The 22,936-nt window shown below is 41.8% G+C and overlaps 1 protein-coding gene across 4 annotated transcripts in view; it reads right to left on the bottom strand.

The window, feature by feature from the left end:
- Positions 1-1,017: 1,017 nt before the first annotated feature.
- Positions 1,018-22,936, bottom strand: part of CTNNAL1 (catenin alpha like 1) — a 130,219-nt gene continuing 108,300 nt past the window's right edge. For all 4 annotated transcript variants that reach the window (XM_074987908.1, XM_074987907.1, XM_074987910.1 and 1 more), the window contains 7 exons: positions 15,733-15,783; positions 15,475-15,629; positions 12,715-12,763; positions 10,383-10,439; positions 9,333-9,452; positions 1,252-1,335; positions 1,018-1,179 (listed from right to left, as the gene is read on the bottom strand). In XM_074987908.1, the coding sequence (XP_074844009.1) occupies positions 1,018-1,179; positions 1,252-1,335; positions 9,333-9,452; positions 10,383-10,439; positions 12,715-12,763; positions 15,475-15,629; positions 15,733-15,783 (678 nt within the window). The remainder of the gene's footprint in view (positions 1,180-1,251; positions 1,336-9,332; positions 9,453-10,382; positions 10,440-12,714; positions 12,764-15,474; positions 15,630-15,732; positions 15,784-22,936) is intronic.

Genomic DNA, 22,936 nt, shown 5'->3' with positions numbered 1-22,936 from the left:
TCATCCTCTTAAGACCTGAAGCCTGCCCCTTGCATACTTGACTGTTCTCAAAATAGTAAAACAAGAAACCCCCCCCCCCCAAGTTAAAGAAACAATAAAACAAGGGTATATAACAAGATAAAATAAGGCATGTGTACAAAGAGAGCCATCAGCTCCAGCTTTTAAATGTTTCACTTTTAAATGTGTGGTTGTACAGTCAACTAATGCCCTTTGTACCAGTGTTTGGTCGTAACTGCTAGCAGAATATCTTTTCTAAGCTCTAAATCTTGCACCATAAAATTCTACTTTATGAAACTTAAATATGCCATATAGTTTAAATGAAGTCTTCAGCAGTTTCATATCCATTCTACTAAGTTTCAATAGTAAATCAAAAGCAGCAGCAAGATCTTATCACTAAAAAGATTATAAACACAAATAATTCTTAATTATTAGCTCACTGGAAATATAAAACATTTTTGGAGGATGAAAGTCATTAGTTTCAGATTGACAGCCATGACATTAATTTAAATGTAACTACCCTAAAACAATTGGCACTGGTGTTGCAAAGCAGCAGGCGCTTTTCCATCATTTTTTTTCATTACAGAAGTATTTCATAGCAACATTCGGTGCTTCAGGCCTGAACCTTCCAGATTATCTTCCTGTTACTGGCCAACAATGAGACTGACAAACTTCCACATGCAACGCACATCCCCTAAAACTATCCAGTTTCTCTGCATAAATGTCTAGTAGCAGCATCTTTGGGTGAAACTTTCACTAAGATGTTCAGACATGTTAATTACAAAAATAACAGCATTAATGTTGAACCAAGGAGACACATTCACCTTATAAAAATACAGAACAGTTAAACTGACTGATGTTGCAATTGTTACTGTTAAGTACCATGACATCTATTAGATATGAGAAGGTCACAACAGCTTTAATTCAAATAACCTGCTTTATCTTTCACAAAAGAGAACAATTTTGAAACATTAGCCAGTTTGCAATATCTACATGAAATTCTTCCATTCCTAACTACAATTATTTGCTCTCTAAAAATGTCAGATTTGCTACGTGATGTTCCAAGTATTTAATTCCAAAGGCATCAGTTTTCCCTTCCATGCTTCCTTCATTTGTATTTGTTTGTAAGCTGTTCTCTCTCCATGGATAAGGTGATCTAAGCCAACCATTGCCAGTTGCACACTGTAAAAAAACAAACATTTCTCAGCTTTGTAATTTTTTTTCCTCATTGCCGCATATGGATCATTAACTCACCTTTCTCAGTAACTTGTAGCTGAGTGGGAGAACTTGGGATAATATGGTCATCACACCCTTTGTTTTCCGAATGCATGTGTCAACCTAAAACAGAACACATGTAAAATCGTAATTAGATGGGAATATCATACATTAATCCTTTATAATATGAACTGATTCTTCCTTTTAGAACTAAGCCTGTTCACACTTTTACTGAATGCATCTGTAGGGCACAGATTCAGCTTGAGTTATTAATAGTATATCTTTGAGATTTTCTTTGTTCTGTATTGGAAAATGAAGCATTAGTTGTCTTGTACACTTTACTGAAGGAAGAATTTATTTGTAAAAGGAATATGACTGCCAATCTGTGGAGGTGGATGGTTTACCTCCTTTCACAAAACAGGAAAGGACCAATCAGAATTCAGAGCTTTCCAGTACCATCCAAGAGCTATCTAGCTCCCTTGAGGTTTTTTCTTTACACTTGAAGGATGCAATTGGAGGTGACAGATGTTTTCAGTGATTCCATGTTAGCCTACAGCTAGCATCTGTCCTATAACAACTGGTAAGAGTGTGCACTGAACACCCAGGCTGCAGTTCTGTGTGACTAATATGCTCTCTAAGAACATGAAAGAATGATTACTGAGCTTGCAATTCCTGTAGTCACTTTTATGTGTGTGTTCTCCACACATCGTGCACTTTTAGCACACTTGTGCTTGACATTGGATTCTTCTGAATAGTAGGGTCCAGGCCACATTGTGACCTCTTGGTTCCCATAACCTGGAACAAAGGGTAGAGGACAGGGCATAGAGTGCGTGAATAACATCTCAAAGCAGCTCAGGGAACTGTAAATCACTCCTTCTTCAAATGATTTTCTCCCCACTTCCAGGCTTGATAAGCAACAGGCAAGCTAGTTATTCCAGCACATAGGTGAGCAGAAGTCTATGTGAACAGTATTTCTAGAACAACCCTGCCAAAATCAGAGCCCAGTATAAAAGTTTGCAACAGGAATAATGAGTGATGAATGTGTGGACTGAGATCCATATTTCTGCTCTTCGTATCAGATAACCTAAGCAGGCTACCTGAGCCTTGGTGGAATAAGCCCCAGTACATTTAGGTATAGGTTGAACTTCTCTGGTCTTGTATGATTTTAGTTAGCCACATGTCCAAATATCATGGGTATGGCCACGTTCCTCACAGTCCCATAGTCTGTTTACTCCCCAGTCCTGGCTCTGTGTTCTGTGCTGTTGTTTAAATGTCTTCTAAGAGCCCTGTAAGCAGTGGAAGTGTTTGTAGTGCTACTAGACAATACTGACCTCCTGTTGTGTGGCAGATTTCTAGGTTTGTTACTGGTTGAGGTCTGAGGATGCCACAGAAGTTAAACCTTTACATCTAGCCTACATTCTAAAAATTAACAGTCAGATCTACTTAAACCATCTCTGAACTTGTATGAACTGTGCATTAACCTTTTCAGCAAATGCCAAAAAGTGTGTAATATCTTATATGACAGGGACTCTTATCATGAGAGACCACATATGAACACTAAGCAAAGATCTTGGAGGGTATTTATCAAAAAAGGTTATGTGAGGTGTTTACAGAAAGCTTCTAACTTGTCAAGGCTCAATCATTGTGAGATGTGTATATTTGAGGAGCAAGGTTTTTATGTTGAACGTATGCTTCAAGGACTTGGACTAAAGTAAAATTTAGTCACTAGGAGGGCTTAGTCATGGCCCATTTGGGCAAGAAAGAATTATTACCCTAACCTATCTGCATGGACCATTTGCGACTGTGGGAGTCATTCCTATAGAGATGATCAGCTAACAAATTCCAGCCCCCTGCCCACGAGCAGCTGTGTGATTGAAGAACTGCAAGCACTTTACCACCTCATGACAAAGCTGGAGCAGCTCCTCCCTGCTGATTCATCACATAGTACATTGTAGGGGGCACTGTCAGAATATATTAATTGGTGTGCCCCAGATCTGTGTGCAGTATAGCTGGCATGCACTGTAAATGGTATGAAGCTCCAGGATACTGGTAATTGCTTCAGGTGTAACTGAACTGTAGTTGAAGGGTGAGAATGGAGAGAGAGACAGAGACAATGTCACCCTGATCTACTCTACACTGGAAATGAAATGGACTTTTTCTGTGTTTACTTGAGTCTGAGAAAACCCAGAACAGGGAGCAGGAATGAGACAGGAAGATCTCACTGAGATACCAGCAGCAGTCACTGGGGTAGGGAAAAGATCTGTGTTATCAAAGGTAGGCTGCCCCTAACCAACAGCACATTTGTAAATATTTGTGGTGTTCTGTAAGGCTGAAGGGGAGCACCTTGTACTGACTGGTTCAGACCTAAAGTGAACCTCAGAAACCTGAGGGGTGTGTGTGTATCTGTCTTTGTGAAGTCAGAATTCTTCATAGCAAGAGCTATGAACCAGTCACCTTTGTTCGGGGAATACTGCTGGCAGTGTGACCATTCTGAACCTTGAACTGCAGGCAGAGATGGAGCTCTCTGAGGTGTAAAAGGCATATCCAGCCTCCTTTTTTGGGACATGAAGGAATATTGCTGGAAAGGAACTAGTTCTGTGATTCTCAGATGAATGGAAGAGGAATTCTAGGGTGAAGCCAGTCTCATACCACGAATCTATACATTAGTCATTAGCATCTGCCAGCCTTGGGAGAAATATTAGAACCACCAGACTGGGTAGTGGAGACTCGAGGCAGTGGACATGGCATCTGGAGTGGTTTGCAGTTCTCAAACATCCTGGTCAAAGGCATTTCTCAGTGGTCAGAAGTGGGGGGAATGTGTGATGGTTGTGGTGGTTTATGACTCCTCGGGTGGTAAAATAGTTGGAGTACCGATGTGGAGTACTGTCTTATTTGCTCCTTGGTGATGCACTGTGGATCCCCAGTGAGCAGAGTGGAGTCCTTCAATGAATGCAATGGTATTTGTTTTCTCAGCGTACAGTTCCCTTTAAAGGGTAAATGGCAAAAGTTGAAGCCAGACAAATTCAGAAATAAGGTGGATTTTTAATAGGAGTAGTCAAAGGTCGTGGTGGAGTCCCCATCACTGAATTTTTCAAGGTTGGATTTTTTTTAAATAATCTGATTTATTTGGGAAGTTCCATGATCTGTGTCGCATAGAATCTTACAGCAGATGATTACAATGGACCCTTTAAGTCTTGGAATCTCTGAAATCCTCTTCTGTAGATTTGATTTCCCTGTGGAATCAGGGAAAAAAGTTAATGCTCAGAGGCCTGACAGCAGGCACTGTAACTGATCAAGAGGCTGTGTACACTGGATAAATTGTGGCATGACAATCCATATACCCTCTCCAGTGTGTGAAATTGGGGTCTGTCCTCCTGTGGAAGTTTCAGTAAATTCTGCAAATTCACAATAATTCCCAAAACCATATTTAAGCATTAACACAAGACAGTTATATTGCAAACTGTCTGCTTAAAACCTCTCAACTGAACAAGTCCCATGTTTGGCTTCCTTAGCAGAAGGGGCGGCTCTTGGTTGATGTTGGCTGCTCATTTCAGTGGCAGCATGGACTACTAAGGTATGCAAATGGCAATTCTGCTCCCTTGCCTGTATGAAATAGTTTTCTGTCCTTCATGAGGTGGAGGTATGTGCGCCAGATGACTAAGATAGCATCAACAACGGGAAGTGCTGTGTTGCTAAGCAGAATGTTTGGAAGCTTATGAAAATGTTTCTTGAAGCTCCCCTTGGCTAGATGGCATCCTCCATACAGGTAGAGTCCTCCTAAGCAGAGAGTCTCAGATGCCCATGGTTACTTATTGGCACATTGCAGTACATCAGTGCAGGTGTTCAGTATTACTTCTGTTAGTACACTGGATGGTCCAACTCCTGCTGAAGATGCCAATGAAGCTGACAGTTCATGACACTCCCCTGCCCATATACCCATCATGTGATCCAGAGGGAACAGGACCCCTGGTTTAGTTAGACTAAGTTTCTGGGTGTCAGACTTCAGGATGGGAAGACTGTCATGACCAAGATTCCATACTTGAAAACCTGGTTCAGGGATGTCTATCTAAAACAGCCGTGGGAAATCTTTTTTGGGTCAGAGGGCCACTAACATGCAGAAAAATCATATGTGGGAAGGCAATAGGGCTCAGGGCTTCCCCAGGGCCTGATTAACCCTTTTGGGGACCTGGGGCTAGTAAAGCCTAGGAGCCCTCCAAAAAGCTAAGGTGGGGCCAAAAATGAGGAGGGGTCCTATGTGCAGGAGGGGACTGCTGGGGAGGGGATGGGGCAGGGGGGTGCAGGGTCTTGGTGGGAGCCCAAGCCTCCATTAAATTAATCCTCCCCTCAATTTTTAATATTTAAGGGGGAGGGGGTGTCACACTGAATTTGCTCTCAGAATGAATGTGTCCAGTCTACGTACTTGGCTGTGATCTAGAGTGTGCTGCAGTGATGGGTTCATATAACTATAAATAATTAGAGATACACTCATCCCTCGCTATACGAGCATAATTGGTTCCTAACTTTTTGCTCGTGGGATAAAACTTGTAAGAGGGACACTGAATTCCTATTAAGATTGTGTAACAGTCTCTGATTGGCTCCAAGTGCTCAGAGTGGCAGCAGATGGTGCTGCTTTTAAAAGGTAAGTGAACCTGGGATTGTGTGGGGGTTAAAGGCTGGGGGCAGTTTGGGGACATGAGTGGGTGGGAGGATTAAAAGATGGTGGTGGGTTGGGTGGGGTGGCGGGGTTCAGGCTGCTGCAGGTTGGGTCTGTGAGGCCAGTGGTGGGGAAGGTTAAGCCTGCAACAGTTTTGGTCTGAGGGGCCAGCAGGGTTAGGCTGCAGGGGTTTGGGCACGCAGAAGGGGGGTGCGGTGTTAAGTTGCTGTGGTTGGGTGTATGGGGGTCAGTGGGGGGTTAAGTTGCTGCGGTTTGGGTCTGCAGGGCCAGGCTGTGGGGTGGGAGCAAGAATTGTGTGTGTGGGGGGGGAGTTCACTCATCCAGTGAGCAAAAGGTCAGTATGTGTGTCCCTCATTTAAGCGAGTACTCATAAATAAAAGTACTTCTTTAATGAGGGATGAGCATAGTAACAATTTGCAAATGACACAGTTCCTATTTCACTTCTGATTATTTTAGCAGAAACAGCTGGCCAATGTGTTTTTTTCCCCACAGTACCTAACTATCTCTGGTACCTAAGTGCCAACAGCATCTACTTTCCTGGATGCAGTGCCAGAAGCTGTAATTTTCTACACACGTATTTATTACATTGGGGGAAAAAAAAACAAAAGCCCCAACATTAAGAATATAGTAAAATAAACAATATTAATACAAACCACTTGCAAGGTAAGTGAAGCTTTACATACTCTGCAGCAAAGTAGACTTTAATTCTCCACTAAGGCGATGGCAATTCAGGAAATTTTGCAGTTGATGCATATGCTTTTTAAATGAAGGCTTTAAATACCAAAATGAACAATACAGATTGTTCAGCAGCCCCTCTTATTTTGATACAGTAAACCTCCAATGTGCAATTTCGAGTTGCGCTTGACTTGCATTAACATGAGTTAAGCGCAACTTGAAGCTGCTCTGTAGCTGTCTGCTTGCCCAGCTCCCCCAGCTGGGGGAAGGTGGGCTGGCGGCCATGTTACTGTGAATTCTCCTTGGCTTCCCCAGCTGGGAGAAGCTGCTGCTGGCTCCCAGAGTGTTGGGGAGCCATGAACCAAGTGTGGTTCCTGGCTCCCCACTGCTGTCAGGAGCTAGAAAACTGATCAGCAATGTTCTGGTCAGTCTCCTGGCTCCCCAGTGTTGTGCCTGACTGCAAACCCTGTGTAAGTTGGGGGTCTACTATTTGTTTCCTACACATTACTGGTGTGATTTTTGTTTTTTAATTGCTTGTTTTCACTGAACCATGGTACTTGGTGGCTACAAATGAAAGCAATATTGCAAGTTGATTATCTTCAGCAGTATCTTTCACAGATTCAAAGGGCAGAAGGGATCGCTGTGCTCATCTACTCTTACTTCCTGTATGACACAGGCCACAGTACTTCTCAAAGATAATTTATGGAGCATTACTTGTTTAAAAAAGAAAATCAATAATGACTTAATTTGTCAGTGCTGGGCAATCCGCCATGACTCTTAGTAAGCTGTTCCAATGGATAATTTCTTACAATTAGAAATATGTCTGATTCCATCTCAATGTAGCTAGCTTCAGCTTTCTGCTATCGGATCATGTTATAGCCATAGTCAGTAGGACAGAAAGTCAAGGGGAGATTCTAGAGACACGTCCAGGCTGGTGACTCTCCTAACGAGAGCCAACTTAGCATGAAGGTAGTGTACAGAATTGGAAGACTGAGGGGAAAAAAACTTAAGCTCTATTGAAGAGTATAGATGGAGCTTTTAAAGTAGAGTCCAGAATAGAATTGCCTCTAATGGCCAAAGTTTTTTCTGGAATATTTCAGAACAGCAGAATCCAAAGGATGGCATCGCCTATTCTCAATTTAAGATCTGCACTTATCAGGAGATCTCACAATTCAGTCTCCTCAAGGGTTAGTGCCTATTTCCTTCATCTGCCATTAGTGAAGACTATCTTTTTACCCTCTGCACGGTAAGTGGCATAATCTGACCACTGTTCAAAGTGGAGAAAAACAATTAAGGGGACGTCATTTGGAAATTGTGTCCTATTTTTCATAGCAGACTGACAAGAAATATGGGGGGGGGGAACACCTTAAGACGGTTGAAAAAATCAACATTGGTGGTGCCTGCAGCAGGGAGATGCATAAATGATTTACAGTTGTTTACTTAGGAGTTGCTAGCTAAGGTTCTAGATTCAGTGTGAGGCAAATTAATTGAAGTTGTCAGAGGAATTGTGCTCAGACAAGTTTTTGGAACCAAGAACTGTCTTAGGCCTTGACAAGGGGGAACTAAATAGTTCTTCCTTTCTGTAGCCTCTTGCTTTTTATGACTTTGTCCACACTGGAAATTTGGCAATGTATCTGGACCAGTGCAAATTGTAAGAACAGTGCCAATTTGCAGGTAGAGCTTACCCCAGTTTCAAGCAGAGATAAGCTCCATTAGTACAATTCTTGACTTTGTTGATACTTATGATTTGGAACAATGCAGGTACATCTGTGGCTGTCCACTAATAGCTAGAATTGAAGCCAGTCCCCAGTGTGGATAAAGCCAAATGACAGGAGAGCACCCATGTATGCATCAGTGAAGGCAGTGAGGAAAAATACTGGTTAGAAATGACTATGCAAGGGGATTGATCGCCCACTACAGGAGAACTGAAAGCAAGAGGTACCATATCTTTTCTGAAAAATTCTCTTCAACATGTTAAACTGCAGCAAATGTTTCAGAGTACAGGTTGAACGTCCTATCTGGGATTCTCCCATTCAGCAACATCTGTAATTCAGCATGATTTTAGTTAGCCAGACAGCCACTTGTCATAAGCGTGGCCTAGCTTCCTGTAGGCCTATAAAATTTGTTTGTAGCCACCAGTCTGGTTCAGTGCTCTGTGCTGTTCAGCTGTAATTTATCCCTAAATGTCTCCTAAGAGCCCAGTAAGCCATGGAAGTGTTGGTAATGCTGCTAGACAACGCTGACCTCCTGTGGTTTGGCAAATTATTTCATTTGGAACCAGACAGGTACTGAGGGTGCCTGACTAGAGAGGTTCAACCTGTACAGTTAGAGTCAACTCTCCAGAGCTAATGGGTAGAATGGCTTCTTTGAAATAAGACAAATTCTTCTGCTTCTCTATATTTTGGCTATTTTATATCTTCTCCCCCTGCAACAGGCTTAAATTTTAAACAGAGTAGTCTTGTTAGGACACGTAAGTTGGAGGAACTACTGCTATTCCTTCTGAGTTAGACAGCACAACTGGTGCATTAATGGGATGGAGTTCATATCCTGGCATGAGATCCCCTCAGCAGCAGCAGCAGCAGCAGCAGCAGCAGCAGCAGCAGCAGCAGCAGCACTGTTTTGTGATGAAAGAAAAAGCCCTACTAAAATGCACCAGCTCTAAATCAGCAATTTTGATTTTTTGGGCAAATAAATGTTGAAATATGCAAGTAATCAGATTTCAAAACAAGGCTTGCATATGTCTAGAATATTAGGGAGTTTTAAATCTTACCTTTGTAAAAGTAGCATTTTTCCCCTGAACAGTGGTTTTAGCTGTTATCTGAAGTTGCTGGCACACAGGGATCAGCTTGTCAATCTCGAGCAGAAGCAAAGGTTTGTGGTCATCTTCCAGCTGCAATTCATTTTGAGATGTTAAACCAGGGGTCAGCAACCCTTGGCACATGTGCCAAGAGCAACACATAAGCTGATTTTCATTGTCAGCCAAGGCTGGACCACATCCCCGCCCTTCCTTCCCCAAGAAGCTGAGAGCCTGTTCAAAGCCATGGTTCTTGTGGATGAACAAAAGACCAGCTAATCGTACCAAACACCACCTAAACAGTAAAGCTCTGCATCTTAATTTATTTACAGTAGACCCCTGGCTTATGCAGGTTTGCCTAAGTCAAATTTCCTGGGCAAGGCAAGGAAGCCAGGAAACTGACAAGGGCTCCAGCTAGTGGAGGAGAGCCAGGGACCAGGTGGTGGAATGGCTCCCCTCTGCTGGCAGGATCTGGGACACTGACCAGCACTTCACTGGTCAGATTCCTGGCTCCCACCAGTGGTGGGGAGCCAGAGATGGCTCCTCCCTTGCTTCCCACAGCTGGGAGAATCCGTGCTGGGTAGACAGCTGTGGCAGTGCAGCTTCTCCCAGCTGGATAAGCTGGGGAGAAGCTGCAGTACCATGGTTGTCTCTCTCCCAGCTTGGGGAGCCAGTCAGCAGACAGCTGCAGAGTGGGTTTGAGTTGTGCTTAACTCATGTTAACACAAGTTCAGTGCAACTCAAAGCCGCGCAGTTCAGGGGTTTACTGATTAATGAAGATGTTGTAAGTAGGACTGTTAATGCCTTCAAAAAAGTATCACTGGCACTTGGAGCATACAGAAGTCAAATTTCAGAACTCTGCCTCAGAAAGATTGCTGACCCCTGCCTTAAATCAGTCAGTGGTACAATCACAGAACATATATGTAAGTGACAAGTTAAGCCAAAGAACCCAGGCTTCTACATAAACGTAAGAAAGAAAGTGGGCAAGTAAATAATCACTTGTACCATTTATTAGTCATACGTTACCTGATTAGAAAAAGCAGTGAGAACTGAAGCAAGCTTTATGCCTTCTGTAGCAAAAACCTGTTACAGAAATAGTTATTTGAGTTTATTTTGCAAATACAATGGATATTTTAAGAACAATTGACCAGTGGCTCTCAAATGTTCCAGGCTACTGTACCCCTTTTTAGAGTCTGATTATGTTGCATGCACCCAAGCTTCACCTCACTTAAAAACTACTTGCTTACAAAAATATTATAGCACGCTATTAATAAAAATACTTAATTCATGTAGTTAAAATAATTCAGTTGCAATATAAATACTGAACTTACATTTCAGTATGCAGTACACAGAGTGGAATAACAAGCCCTGGTATGAAATTTAGGTTTTGTACTGACAGTATTAATGCTTTCTAAGTAGCCCATTGTGTGACAAAGGTTATAAAACCAGGCAAATATCAAGAATTGAGGTACCCCAGAGTACACACACTCCTGGTTGTGAACCACTGCAACAGACTGCTACTTAGTATTACAATAAAGCAATGTGCTAGAATATTAGACGCAGAGGGAAATATTTCTTTGCCATGCTCTGGCAACATTTAAAATTATATTCAGCTCCTGAATTTTGTAGACAATTTTGAAATTACACAATAGAGGATAATGACATTTTTCTCAGATAATTTTCTTTTCTTTCCACTCAGAAGCTTCAGAACATGGATGTGGAGTGATGAGATTTCATTTTAACTTAGTGGTTTCCAACTTTTCTTTGCTGAAATCTCTTTCAAGGATGTGACAGATGGGTGCCTCCTGCTTCTCCTTTGTTCCAGTATGCAGCCCTGAGAATTGCTACCACCACCCACGCAGCTTCCATCTCCAAAATTCATTTTCTATCCCATGTCCTGTAATGCTATATTCTCTTGCATCCCTCATCTTTTCTATTATTTACACTCTTTTGCTTTCCCCCTTCATCCTGCTCAAACAGCAGCTGCATGCTGCTCAGGGAAGGATGGAACATCACTCACAGCTGAGCTGAAAGTCACACCAGAGAAATCTGTGCCTGATTCTGCAGAATGTGAGGGGCCTTTTAAGGATCCACCTAAGCAGCAACACATTTCATAGTAGTGCATGTAGGATCTGGGTTGTACAGCCTACCCCATACCTCCTTGGGACTAATCTGGAATCCTAGACCATTAATCAGTAGCAAGAGCCCCTTAGCAAGCTTATTTGTACTGAAATTTTACACCTTTTTTAACCCAGTATCCAAAATATAGAATGCCAAAGCTTGATGAACATTGTCTTTATATTTTAATAGTGGTTGAACCTCTCTAATCCAGAACACTCATCAGGTAGCATCCATAATCTGTCATGATTTTAGTTAGCCAGATGACCAGTTATCATGGGTGTGGCCAAATTTCCCATGGTAACAAAGTGTGTTTGCAGCCACCAGTCCTGGCTTCCAGTGGTTTGTGCTGTTATTTAGCCGTAACTTATGCCTAAACACCTTTTAAGAGCCCAGTAAGAAGGGTAAATTTTGGTAATGCTGCTAGACAATATTAATTCCTGTGATCTGGCAAAGTCTCTAGTTAGGCACTGGCTAGGTCCTGAGGGTTCTGGACTGCAGATTCAACCTGTAGTAGTCCCTCAAGCTAATTCAGTGGTTTTCAACCAGCGTGCCATGAGAACTGTCCAAGTGTGCTGTGAAATTTTGTCAATTTCCCCTTGCTATGGCTCTTTGCAGAGCCACTGTGAAGGGAAATGCTGATCCTGCAGGAACCCATTCACACTGGGATGCAGCTGAAATGCTGCTTCCTGGCCCAAAAGAGCTGGTGGGGAGTCCGTCTTACCCCCTGCTGTGGCAAGGGGGAGAGCGAGAGCCTGCTGGAGCTAGGAGACAGTTTAAATGCTGCATCCCTAGCATGGTGTTGAGCAGATTTTGAAAATATGTCGGTGCTTGCTGTCTAAGACAGCGTATTGTGATGGAACAGAAACTTTAATGCATTTGATCCTTGTTTAGCTCATATGCACTACTGTGTTGCAAACCTCTCTGGTAAGACTGTAACCGTAGTAAATGTAACTAAATGTGATGTTTATGAGCAATTGATTCAGCTGAAAAAAGCGGGTGGGCCTTGGAGACAAATGTACCATGTTACTGAAAAGGTTGGGAACCACTGAGCTAACTGTTTGTATATAGGACTGCTGGTTCTCAGAAGAAACACCACCTTAGTTATGGAACATGTGACAAAGACCTCAACTGCAAAACTTCAAGTTGTTCTGTAAGTCTGATATATGAACACCACAAACTGGCTATTAACAGCATCTTAAGACAGTTTACTAATTCCCATTTTCTCAATGTAAATGACCTCTGCTTGGTGAAATAAATCCTGTGTAGTCTTCAGCAGCCCTTCTCCTCTGCAACAGACAATAAAAACAGAATTAATACCATGTAAAGACTTGGTGACATAAAATACACAAGGTGAATCAAAGGTAGCTCACATCCATCTTTTCCATATAATATACACGCTTTTTCTCCTAGTAGAACGTAGCCAAATTTAGCCATTGTATCGAGCCAGTCTGGTTATCTGTCAACAGGACTGGAAGGTTTGAGTACAGTCCTCTGCTATCTGGGCAATCCCCATCATGTCTAATCTCTTTAACAAGTGATCCAGTTAGGTTGTTTGCCCCACAGCTCCTACGGTGTAGCTGTTCCAGAACCTCACTTCTCTCATGGTTAGAAACTTAAATTTCCAGATCAAATTTATTCTTGGCCAGTTTTAAACTTTTTTTTCTTATGCCACTACTGTCCTTTGATCTAACAACGCTTCACCTTTCCTCGTGTTTACCTTCCTGACCTATAACCCTCAGTGTATAGCAGAAATTCTTGTTTTAAGTCCCTAAGTGTATGACCTTGTACTATTAAATCTCATCTCATTTCTACTATTTCAGTGCTCAAGGTCACCTTGTCCCCCCTGTATAAAACTCTCTCTGCTATGCTGCTGATTACTCCCAACTTTGCATCACCAGATTGTATTAGCACACTCCTTTCCATGCCCCCATCCCAAGACCAAACATAACCTCGCTCTTGCCACATAGTTCCAATTTCAGCACAGTCTGTTGACATCTCCTCTGTAGGCAAACCACCTCTTAATTCTTAAACAAATCTCTATCTACTTCAGTATTATTAGTGATTTCCCCTGTGGTACTACATTATCAAATAGTCGAGTGAAATCCAGATAGCTCTAATGTAACATTTCTTTGGTGTAAAAAATCCAAACCAAACCACCATGTGTCTTATTAAAAAAAAAAGTCTATCATATTACTCTTGGCCAATTTATCTTTGGTAAACCCATTTTGCATTATAGCCCATTTACCTCCATGCTTTTTTTCCTGATCACATACTCTTCGGGACAGATTAATGTGTCTGAGGTTCTCTGAATAATTTTCTTAAATATAGGCTCTATGTTTGCTAGTCATATACCATCCCATATTGGACAGATTAAAAATTCTTGTTATTGGACTTGCAATATCATGTGTCAGTTCTTTTAGTATTCTGGGATAGAAGTTATCACATCTCCCTACCCGGAATACAGTAATCTCTTAGGGTTTCACTTCCACCTTGACTGTAGTAATTTCCATTTCTATACACACATTCCCATTAGCAGTCATGCTTTTGCCTTGTTGTGGTGAGAGGTATGAGTAACTGCTTTGATCACAGACCTTCTACTTAACATAGCTATTAGGTTAAGTTAATCAGAAATTCCCTCCCACCTAAGAAAAAAGGGGGCAGTAAGCCCACACAGAAGTTTGCACTATGCGGACTTTTGCAGATATATAGGTGTTTGTGGGCAGAACACACAAACTGAGAACAAACAGAAAATAGAGAGCTGAATGTAAAAAGCAAGATAAACCAAACAGTTCAGTCAAGCACAGTGACCAGAGGAAAAAAGGCTGACAAACATGCTTTTAGTTATTCTTGATCTCTATCTCATCTTCCTTGCATAGTGGTTCTAATTCATTTCTTGTTCTCTATTTATTTATTTATATAGTAAAAAGATTCTTTCCCTATTTGTTTTAATTTCATTTGTTTCAATTTGATTTGCTTCAAGAAAATATTCCATTATATAAATAAAATCCAATAATTGACATTAAAGTTACATGTTTAAACAAACCAGGGAAAGCAAATATTAAAAGGTTCTCAAAATGTTAACCTGCTTGCTCTGTTATAAATGTATGTTTTTCAATATCCTAACTAGGAATAATTTTCTGTCAGTTATGACCTTTCAGATTTTTTTCAGGCTAGCTGCAATTTCTTCTCCCACCCAAAAAGGGGGAGATGATTACATTTAAATATCCTGTAATATGTAAAGTCTGAAGCAATTTTTGTCATTTGTGTTTAGCGGTAAGCAAAATGTCACAAGATGCAGAAGCAGTTTTTTCATTCTTCAATAATTTCAATAGCTGTAAAAAAATTTTTCTCATACTAAAACTAATGAAAAAATCACATCTAGACATCTCTGCAAAATGAAAAAACGTTAGGAAGTTACAAATATTGGAAAATGGGGTTATTATGAAATCCCTGCTGCAACCTCAATTGCAGCTTTCACAATTTTTAAAAACCGAATGTTGCTAACCTTTTTATAAGACAGAAAATCTGAAGTTAAAGAAGGATTAACTTCAATGTGACTTTTTTGCTTTTTAAAAACTGTTACAAAGATCATTTGAATGTCAATGTCAAGGCTTGGGTTGTTTTAAACATAAGCACTGGCATCTTCAAAGCTGATTAAGGGAGTTAGTTCCACAATTACTGTTTGCCTTTCAAGTGGGAATTGTGTGATTCTCTTAGTCAGCTTTGAAAATGTCACTATGGTATGTTAAAAAAAAAAAAAAACCATGCCACAGAAAGTCCTAAAACAGCTGCTTGCGAACAAAATAACATCCAGATGTAGAAAAGCTTACCAAGCTGTTTACTGATTAATTATTATACACGAGAATACAAAATGAGGAGGCAGCTGGATAGAACTCAATTACAGGTCCCTATAATGTTCGCTCTCTCAAAGCCAAAACTCCCACTCATTCCTTAAGTTCCACAAATACTTTTACGTTACTTTATTCAGAGTAATTACCTGGTAAATAAGTACATGGAGTGGGCCATGCTGGATATACTTCGTCCATAGCTCACAATCTCATTTTCCTGGTCCTGCCATTTCTCAGTCTCAGAGTCTACATCAGAGGTGAGCAAATGCAGTTCTAATCCAAGTTTTCCAAGTTTTGCTTGTTCCTGTACATGATAAGCTTATTGCATTTTTTCCACTTATCACATTCTTTATACAAATGAACAAATAATTAAAAGGTTTAATAGTAAATAGAGGAAAGCATCTTACCTCACTATCGAGTTTGACCGGCTTTAATGCTTTCAGATTTGCATTATGTTTCTGTTTCAAACAACAACAACAAAAGCTTTACAAAGGGCATTGGCAGTCAATTTAGTAACAAATCAATGAGTAAAATATAAGTTAATCTTTAAGAAGTTCTTTGTAGAATATGATTTTAGTAGCTAAGTCAGAGGCCTATGTGCTCCCTATGAGAGATTTTTCTGTGAGGAATGGGAAACTGGTTTCCTACTTGGGGTTTGTTTTGAAGCATTACTTGTGGAATGTGTGTCCAAGGTTCTGCCCTTGGAACTTCAGAAGATTCAGCTTGATCCCATAGGTTCCCTCCTTCATGGCAGCCTGACTCACTCAGAAGCGAAGAGGTCCTTGTTGCTAGCTGCCTCTCTGTTACCCCTCAGGTGATTGTGAAGATGTAGAGAGAATCTGCTATTTGTTGACTCAATCAGCAATTTCGCAGGATTCCCAACTGAAAGCCACAAATGCAAGAGGGCATGCTGCATCCACTGGCAATATTCAGATCCTTACTGACTGCAATGACTGGAGACCAACACAGGAAAGTTCAGTAGAGCTGCTATTTTCACTCCACTGACTTGCTCTCTTTTATAAATGTCTTAGGGTATGTATATTGATTTTGCCACGTCTTCACACACCCGACAAAATCGATGCCTGATCGTAGCGTGCCACCCTCCACTAAGGAGGGTGGCACGCTACGATCAGGCATCGATTTTGTCGGGTGTGTGAAGACCGATCTCATTGGGCTTGGCCATTGACCGGGATATTCCATGTTGACACGTAGAGTAAGGGATGTCGACACAAGCCCAAAGGGGCCCAAACTACACCAGGGAAGAAAGTCGATCCTGATATGTTGATTCTAGCTATGCAAATGGTGTAACTAGAGTTGTGTATCTGGGATTGACTTTGATTCCCAGGCCTTATTATGGGCTAGATTCTTATACTCTTGTTCAGGCTGTGTAACATCTGACCCTGACTCCATCATGACTGATCCTGTTGACTTCAAAGCCCAAAGTCTACCACCGGGGGGCGGGGAGGGAGGCATGTAACTCAGCTTTGTGGGAACCTCTGTGGCATGGAGATCCAGGCCCCTGCCCTGATTCCCAGGCCCTAAGACTGGCCCCGCACTTGTGCCCCCCTCAAACTATCTTGCGTCTTCCAAGTTGAGAAGCACTGATCCTGGCAGAGCTCTGCATAGCCTCAGGGACAGATGTGCCCGTAGTTGAGATCCACGATTGTAAAGCCTCTGGGCACAGGACAGCCTCAAGCGTGCTTGAGGTTTTGGAGCACTAATGGAATACTCTTACTGATCTACTGCCACAATTTGCTACCCAGTGTTGTTTAACTTCCACTTGCCAAAATTCCCAAAAGCTTATAAAAATGTATGAATGTCTGTCCAAAACAACTTTCAGGGGTATTAGTTATAAAGAATGGATCTAATTATTCATATAAACTAGCAATGTGGAGAAGATTGTATTGGTAGCCAATAATCCACCAAAGAACTTACGAATTCACAGTATGGAATTGGCATTTGTTTCATGTAATATATTTTACAAGTACATTAGATTCTGTTTTTTATCAGCTTCTCAGCTCCCAAGAAAAAGCTGCCATTATCTGAAAGTTGCCAATAAGCATAAGGCAGGCTTACAGGGTTTCAGCCAAGGAACGTGTTTTAACTGTACCCTTTTACCAGGTTACTGCTTTGCTCTTTTCCAAGACTGTACCACAGTTCAAAAACACAGATCACACAAAGTTAAACATGTTGTACATCTAAAAGGGAAACATAGTTCTGCAATAGTATAGTGAGCCCTTCCTGTAGGAGGAGGTATTTAGAGCACTACGTAACAGAATAGGCTCCAATAAAGTTATATTAAGATGATTAACACAAATGTGCATATAGGAGAATATTACATTATACGCCAATGTTAACAATTACAAATGACTTATTTTCTGTTACTATTCTTCATTAGGGATTTTGCTGGCTCCACTAACCTTGCTGAAGTACCACCTTTGGGAGCCAGCCCATCATCCAAGGATAAGATGATATTGCTATCTGCACATCTATGTCATGCACCAAAACAGCATGCTTTTTTTTTTTGTAGATCTGGGCACCAGTATGCCATTCATAAGTAAAGAAAAGAAAGTCTTCATCAAATAGCAGAGCAATATGACGTTGGTGTCAGGTTCAGGATAGCTGCTCAAGACTGATTTCTCCTTCTCACAGATGCTGATTTATAAGGATTTGTCTGTTAGGGAAGACTCTGGCAAGTTGTGGCAATTCAAAGGTGTGACATTCAGTCCCATTGTTTTACAATTTAAGACTAGAAGGAACATTGGATCTTGTCTGACCCATCTATCACAACTCATTAATTTTCAGCCAAAGACTTTTGTCTAACTAAAGCTATAATGTACTTAGACTTCCAGAAAGCCTTTGACAGAGTCCCTCACCACAGGCTCTTAAGTCAGCTGACATGGTATAAGAGGGAAAAGTCCTCTTACGGATTGAGAACTGGTTCTCATGGACTGAGAACTAGTTAAAAGAAAGGAAACCAAGGGTAGGACAAAATGGCATATTTTCGGAATGGAGAAGGGTAACTAGTGGTGTCCTGCAGAGGTCTGTACTGGGTCCAATCCTATTCAACATATTCATAAATGATCTGGAAAAAGGGGTAAATAGTGAGATGGCAAAATTTGCAGATGATACCAAACTGCTCAAGATAAGTTCAGAGCAGGATGTGAAGTGCTTCAAAAGGATCCCACAAAACTAGATGAATAGGCAACAAAATGGCAAGTGAATTTTAATGCTGATAAATGCAAAGTAATGCATATTGAGAAACATAATCCCAAATATACATACAAAATGACAGGGACTAAATTATCTATTCCCACTCGAGAGATCTTGGAGTCACTGTGGATCGTTCTCTGAAAACATCCACTCAATCTGCTGCAGCAGTCAAAAGGCAAATAAAATGTAAGGAATCATTAAAAATGGACAGTGAATAAGAGCAGAGTATCCTACTGCCTCTATATAAATCCATGCTACGCTCACATCTTGAATACGGTGTGCAGATGTTATTGCCTCATCTAAAAAAAAATCTTGGCATTGGAAAAGGTTCAGAAAAGGGCAACAAAAATGATTAAGTTTGGAATGTCTGCCATACGAGGAGAGATTAAAAAGTCTGGGACTTTTCATCTTAAAGAAGAGAAGACTACGAGGGACACGACAGCGGTCTATAAAATCATGGCTGGTGTTGAGAAAGTAAATAAGGAAGAGTTATTTACTTGTTCCCATAACACAGGAACTAGGAGTCACCAACTGAAATTAACAGGCAGCAGGTATAAACAAACAAAAGGCAGTATTTCTTCACACAATGCACTATCAGCCTGTGAAACTGTTTGACAGAGAATGTTGTAAAGACCAGGACTTTGATAGGGCTCAAAAAAAGAGCTAGATAAATATATGGAGGTTAGGTCTATTAACAGGTTATTTGCCAGGATGGGTACAAATGGTGTCCCTAGCCTCTTTTCAGAAGCTGGAAATGAGGGAGGTGGAGGTTTCTTGATAATTACTTGTTCTATTCATTCCTCTGGGGCACCTGGCATTGGCCACTGTCAGAAAACTGGGTACTGGGCTAGATGGGCCTTTGGTCTGACCCAGTATGGCCGTTGTTATCTAACTAATTTCTGACCAAAGACTTTAGTCTAAAGTATTCAGTCCTCAGGAGGTTAACCTACGTGCCTTAGAGAGAACAGGGGAGACAAATATGTCACCAATGCTTAAGGCCCCAGTAAAGGAAGGGACTTCATTAAGCGAGAAATGTCCAGATGATCCAAGCTGCAAAGTGAATGCACTTGAATTTCACACCTGTATTTAATTATTGTTAACTATTTAACAAGAGGGGACAATTTTCACAGCGAGGCCACCCCGTGACATTTGGTAAATTGTCACAGGCCACATACTTCTACTATATTAACAGAAGGAATACAGGATCTGGGAAGGAGTGTGGGTGCAGGAGGAGATTCTGATTTAGGGAAGGGGTTGTGGTGTGGAGGGGGGCAAATTACGTGCAGGCTCTGGATGGGAGGTGGCTCCCAGTACATGAGGGATCATATGGGTTGCATGTCTGCTGTGACCCCACACTGCTCCTGGAAGCAGGCAGCCAGTATTTACAAGCTGTCAACTCCTGCAAATACTGCCCTTACAGTTTCTATTGGCCACTTTCTAGCCAATGAGAGCTGTGAGGATGGTGCTGGGGGTGGAGGCAGCATGCAGACCCATTAGGGTGTAGAAACATGCCAGCAGCAGCTGGCCACTTTTGGGAGTAGCATGGTGCGTCAAAAGCCTGCCTGAGTAGTCCATGGGATTTTTAGCAGCCTGGAGATCATAGGGGACAGCCAAAGAGCTGCAGGTGGCTTTCAAGCCACAGGTAGCAGAGCCTGGTAAATTACCAAGAGTCATAGTGAGCCTGACACAAATGTTAGTCAGGCTGGATCCAGCCCCTGGGCCACATTTTGCTCACCCCTGATTTCGCTTAAGTGAGCTAAGGGCTCTCTACTTGTGCATGAGATCATCCACACAGGGGTTAATGCACTTGAACATCATCTCTTTGTTTAATTATTGTTAACTTTCCTGAACAGCCACACCTTAAGTCATATAGCTAGTAATACGATCTACATGTAGGTGAAGCATGCTACTTGAAGGATCTAACCTTCTCAGACATGGGAGTCCCAGCCAGGATGCAGAATTTTGCTTGCATCTTAATACCACGTCCTATCTCTTTTAGATACGTAGGAGTCTTAACATTTCACATAGATCTGCGCTGGTGTTATTGACCATAATTTCATTCTATTACTGCACATATTATCAATTGCAAAGGGAGAGGAGGTGGTGACGAGTTTCTGAAGCATGTAGCGGTATTCTACTACAAATTAGAGCTGTCTGAAAAAACATTGTGTTGTAAGGGAATTATGAGATTTTGAAATTTGATTTCATCCTTAATCAGGGCAGAAACAGTCTCTGAATTTTTCATGAAATAAAATACTCCAGAAGCGTTCTGTTTCAATGTCATCATGCTGATTATTACAATCAATCATATATATATAAAAGATTAAATGTTTTGACTTATATTATAAAATAGTCAAAACAAAGTTGGAAATGGAGTTACTTATCTGTAAGCAGAAGTTCTTTGGGATGTGTGGTCCCTAACTGTATTTCACGTTCCACATGCGCCAGTTTAGAAAGTCTAACAGCATTGTTCATTGGCCCACACACTCGGCAGTCCTACTCATGCTTCAGACTGAGCATATAAGTAGTAGTGAGGACTGAGCCTCTCCACTTATTGCAAATCAAGAAGGAGCTGAAGCAAAGGAGTGAGAACGCAGATAGTGGAGTATGTCTAGAAATCACACATCCCAACAAATTTCAACTTACAGTAAACAGCACTCCATTTCTTCTAGAGTGCTGGTCCCTATACGTACTCCACATGTGGTTGACTGACAAGTGTTTAGACTGGAGGGGGAAGTGGAGCTCTGAACCCTCTAGCTCCTAACCTTCCTTACAGAACCAGAGCAAACTCCAGGAGTGCCACTCCAGGGTGGGGTGGCACTTGGGATCTGGGTCCACCTTACTCCACTGGAGCCTGATCCAGGGCCCTAATGTTGATGGAGTGGTCTGACACTGGGGATTCTGGTCACAACATGTTGACCATGCCTCAGGCTGAGCTACAGCCTGACTACATCTGGCTGTTGTGTGCCACTTCCTCCCCTCCCCTTGGGGTGTACTTCGATCAGCAGGGTGTTGTCACCTATGAACAGGTGGCCATGTATGGTGACAGCAGAACACATCTATGAAGGGTATGGCTGTGGCTTATATATGTGCCTTTGATGGCTTGTCGTCTGGACCAGGGCAGAAATCCCCAAAAAGCATAGGAGCTGATGCTGAGTCCCTAACACTTGTTGAAAGACTCATCTGATTTCCCACTCAACTAATCTGCCTCATCAAAAACAGGTCCTGCATTGTGTACTGAACCTTCCTGAAAAGTGAAGCTAAGATCCATGGCTCCTCACCATGCCAGTGGCCAAGCCTCTGGATTTAGTGTCTGGAACAGTTTGAAGGGAAGTCTATGCGAAACATGCCCTCTTCTATGAAAGACTGAAATTGGGCTCCAGCCACAAGGGAAGGTTGTCCTTAAAGTCTGACAGCTTGAAGTAACTGTTAAAATCATAGTTTGCTAACAAGGCCCAACAGTTAATGATCTGAGTTAAGAGCAGGAAGTCATTTTTCCCCCCAGGTGTCCATCCTCTTTAAACCCATGTCAGCTGGCATGGTCTTGGGATGCTTCAGAGTCTCTCTCTCTCTCTCTCTCTGTAGCTGCATCTACAGTCTCAGAACTGTTGCCAGGCAAAGACAAGAAATGTAGCCCCTTTGGCAGGTACAAAATAGTGTTTCACAGCCCTCTTAGGCATGGATGCATGAGTATGCAGTGTGCCAGACCAACTTGTTTGGCTCTCTGATATCTTAATAAACTATGAGTGCCACCTTGCTTAGACCTACAGGGTGCAGAATATCCAAGAGCTGATGTCTGGAGACTCAGTGGTACCTGGAAGTTACTGAGTATCTCTGAAGTACCCCCTGGTACTGCCTATGGCACAGTAGAGATGGTAAGGATGGAGCGACGCCCTTGTCTCTACATAAAACTAAGATTCTTATTGGTACTCTTGGTTTCTGCAGATCCAGGTCAACATCTGCTTCTTTGTACTCTGATAGATCTGGTAGGTGCCAGGTAGAAGTGTGGCTGAATTAGCTCCATGATATCTACCACAGAGGTTCCAAGGGCCCCACAAAGGCTACACAGAAGGATCAACTGGGTGGGGGGTGGGAAGCAATAGTCCCTCGGAAGTCCTATTTTGGAAGATGGCATTCAGAGCTCGGACTGTTTATCAGGACTGAGTTTACTATGAAGAGATAATGAAAGAGTCAGGGTGCCCAACTCATCCACATCTAAAAACTCCTCTGTCTGCACTGCTGGGGCTAATGGTTATAGAAGGACATTTAAAAGAACAATTAATAAAATGAAGCTAGAATTGTGAAATAAACAAAGGCATATTTTATCATGACTTACCCAGGATTTTTTAAAATGGTGACTCATTTACTGACAAATTCACTAAAAATACTTTAACTGAC

The sequence above is a fragment of the Carettochelys insculpta genome, chromosome 2, assembly GCF_033958435.1.
Source record: "Carettochelys insculpta isolate YL-2023 chromosome 2, ASM3395843v1, whole genome shotgun sequence".
NCBI classification, from domain to species: domain Eukaryota; kingdom Metazoa; phylum Chordata; order Testudines; family Carettochelyidae; genus Carettochelys; species Carettochelys insculpta.
Note: the sequence above shows the minus strand (reverse complement) of the source record. Positions and strands in the feature narration are given on the sequence as shown.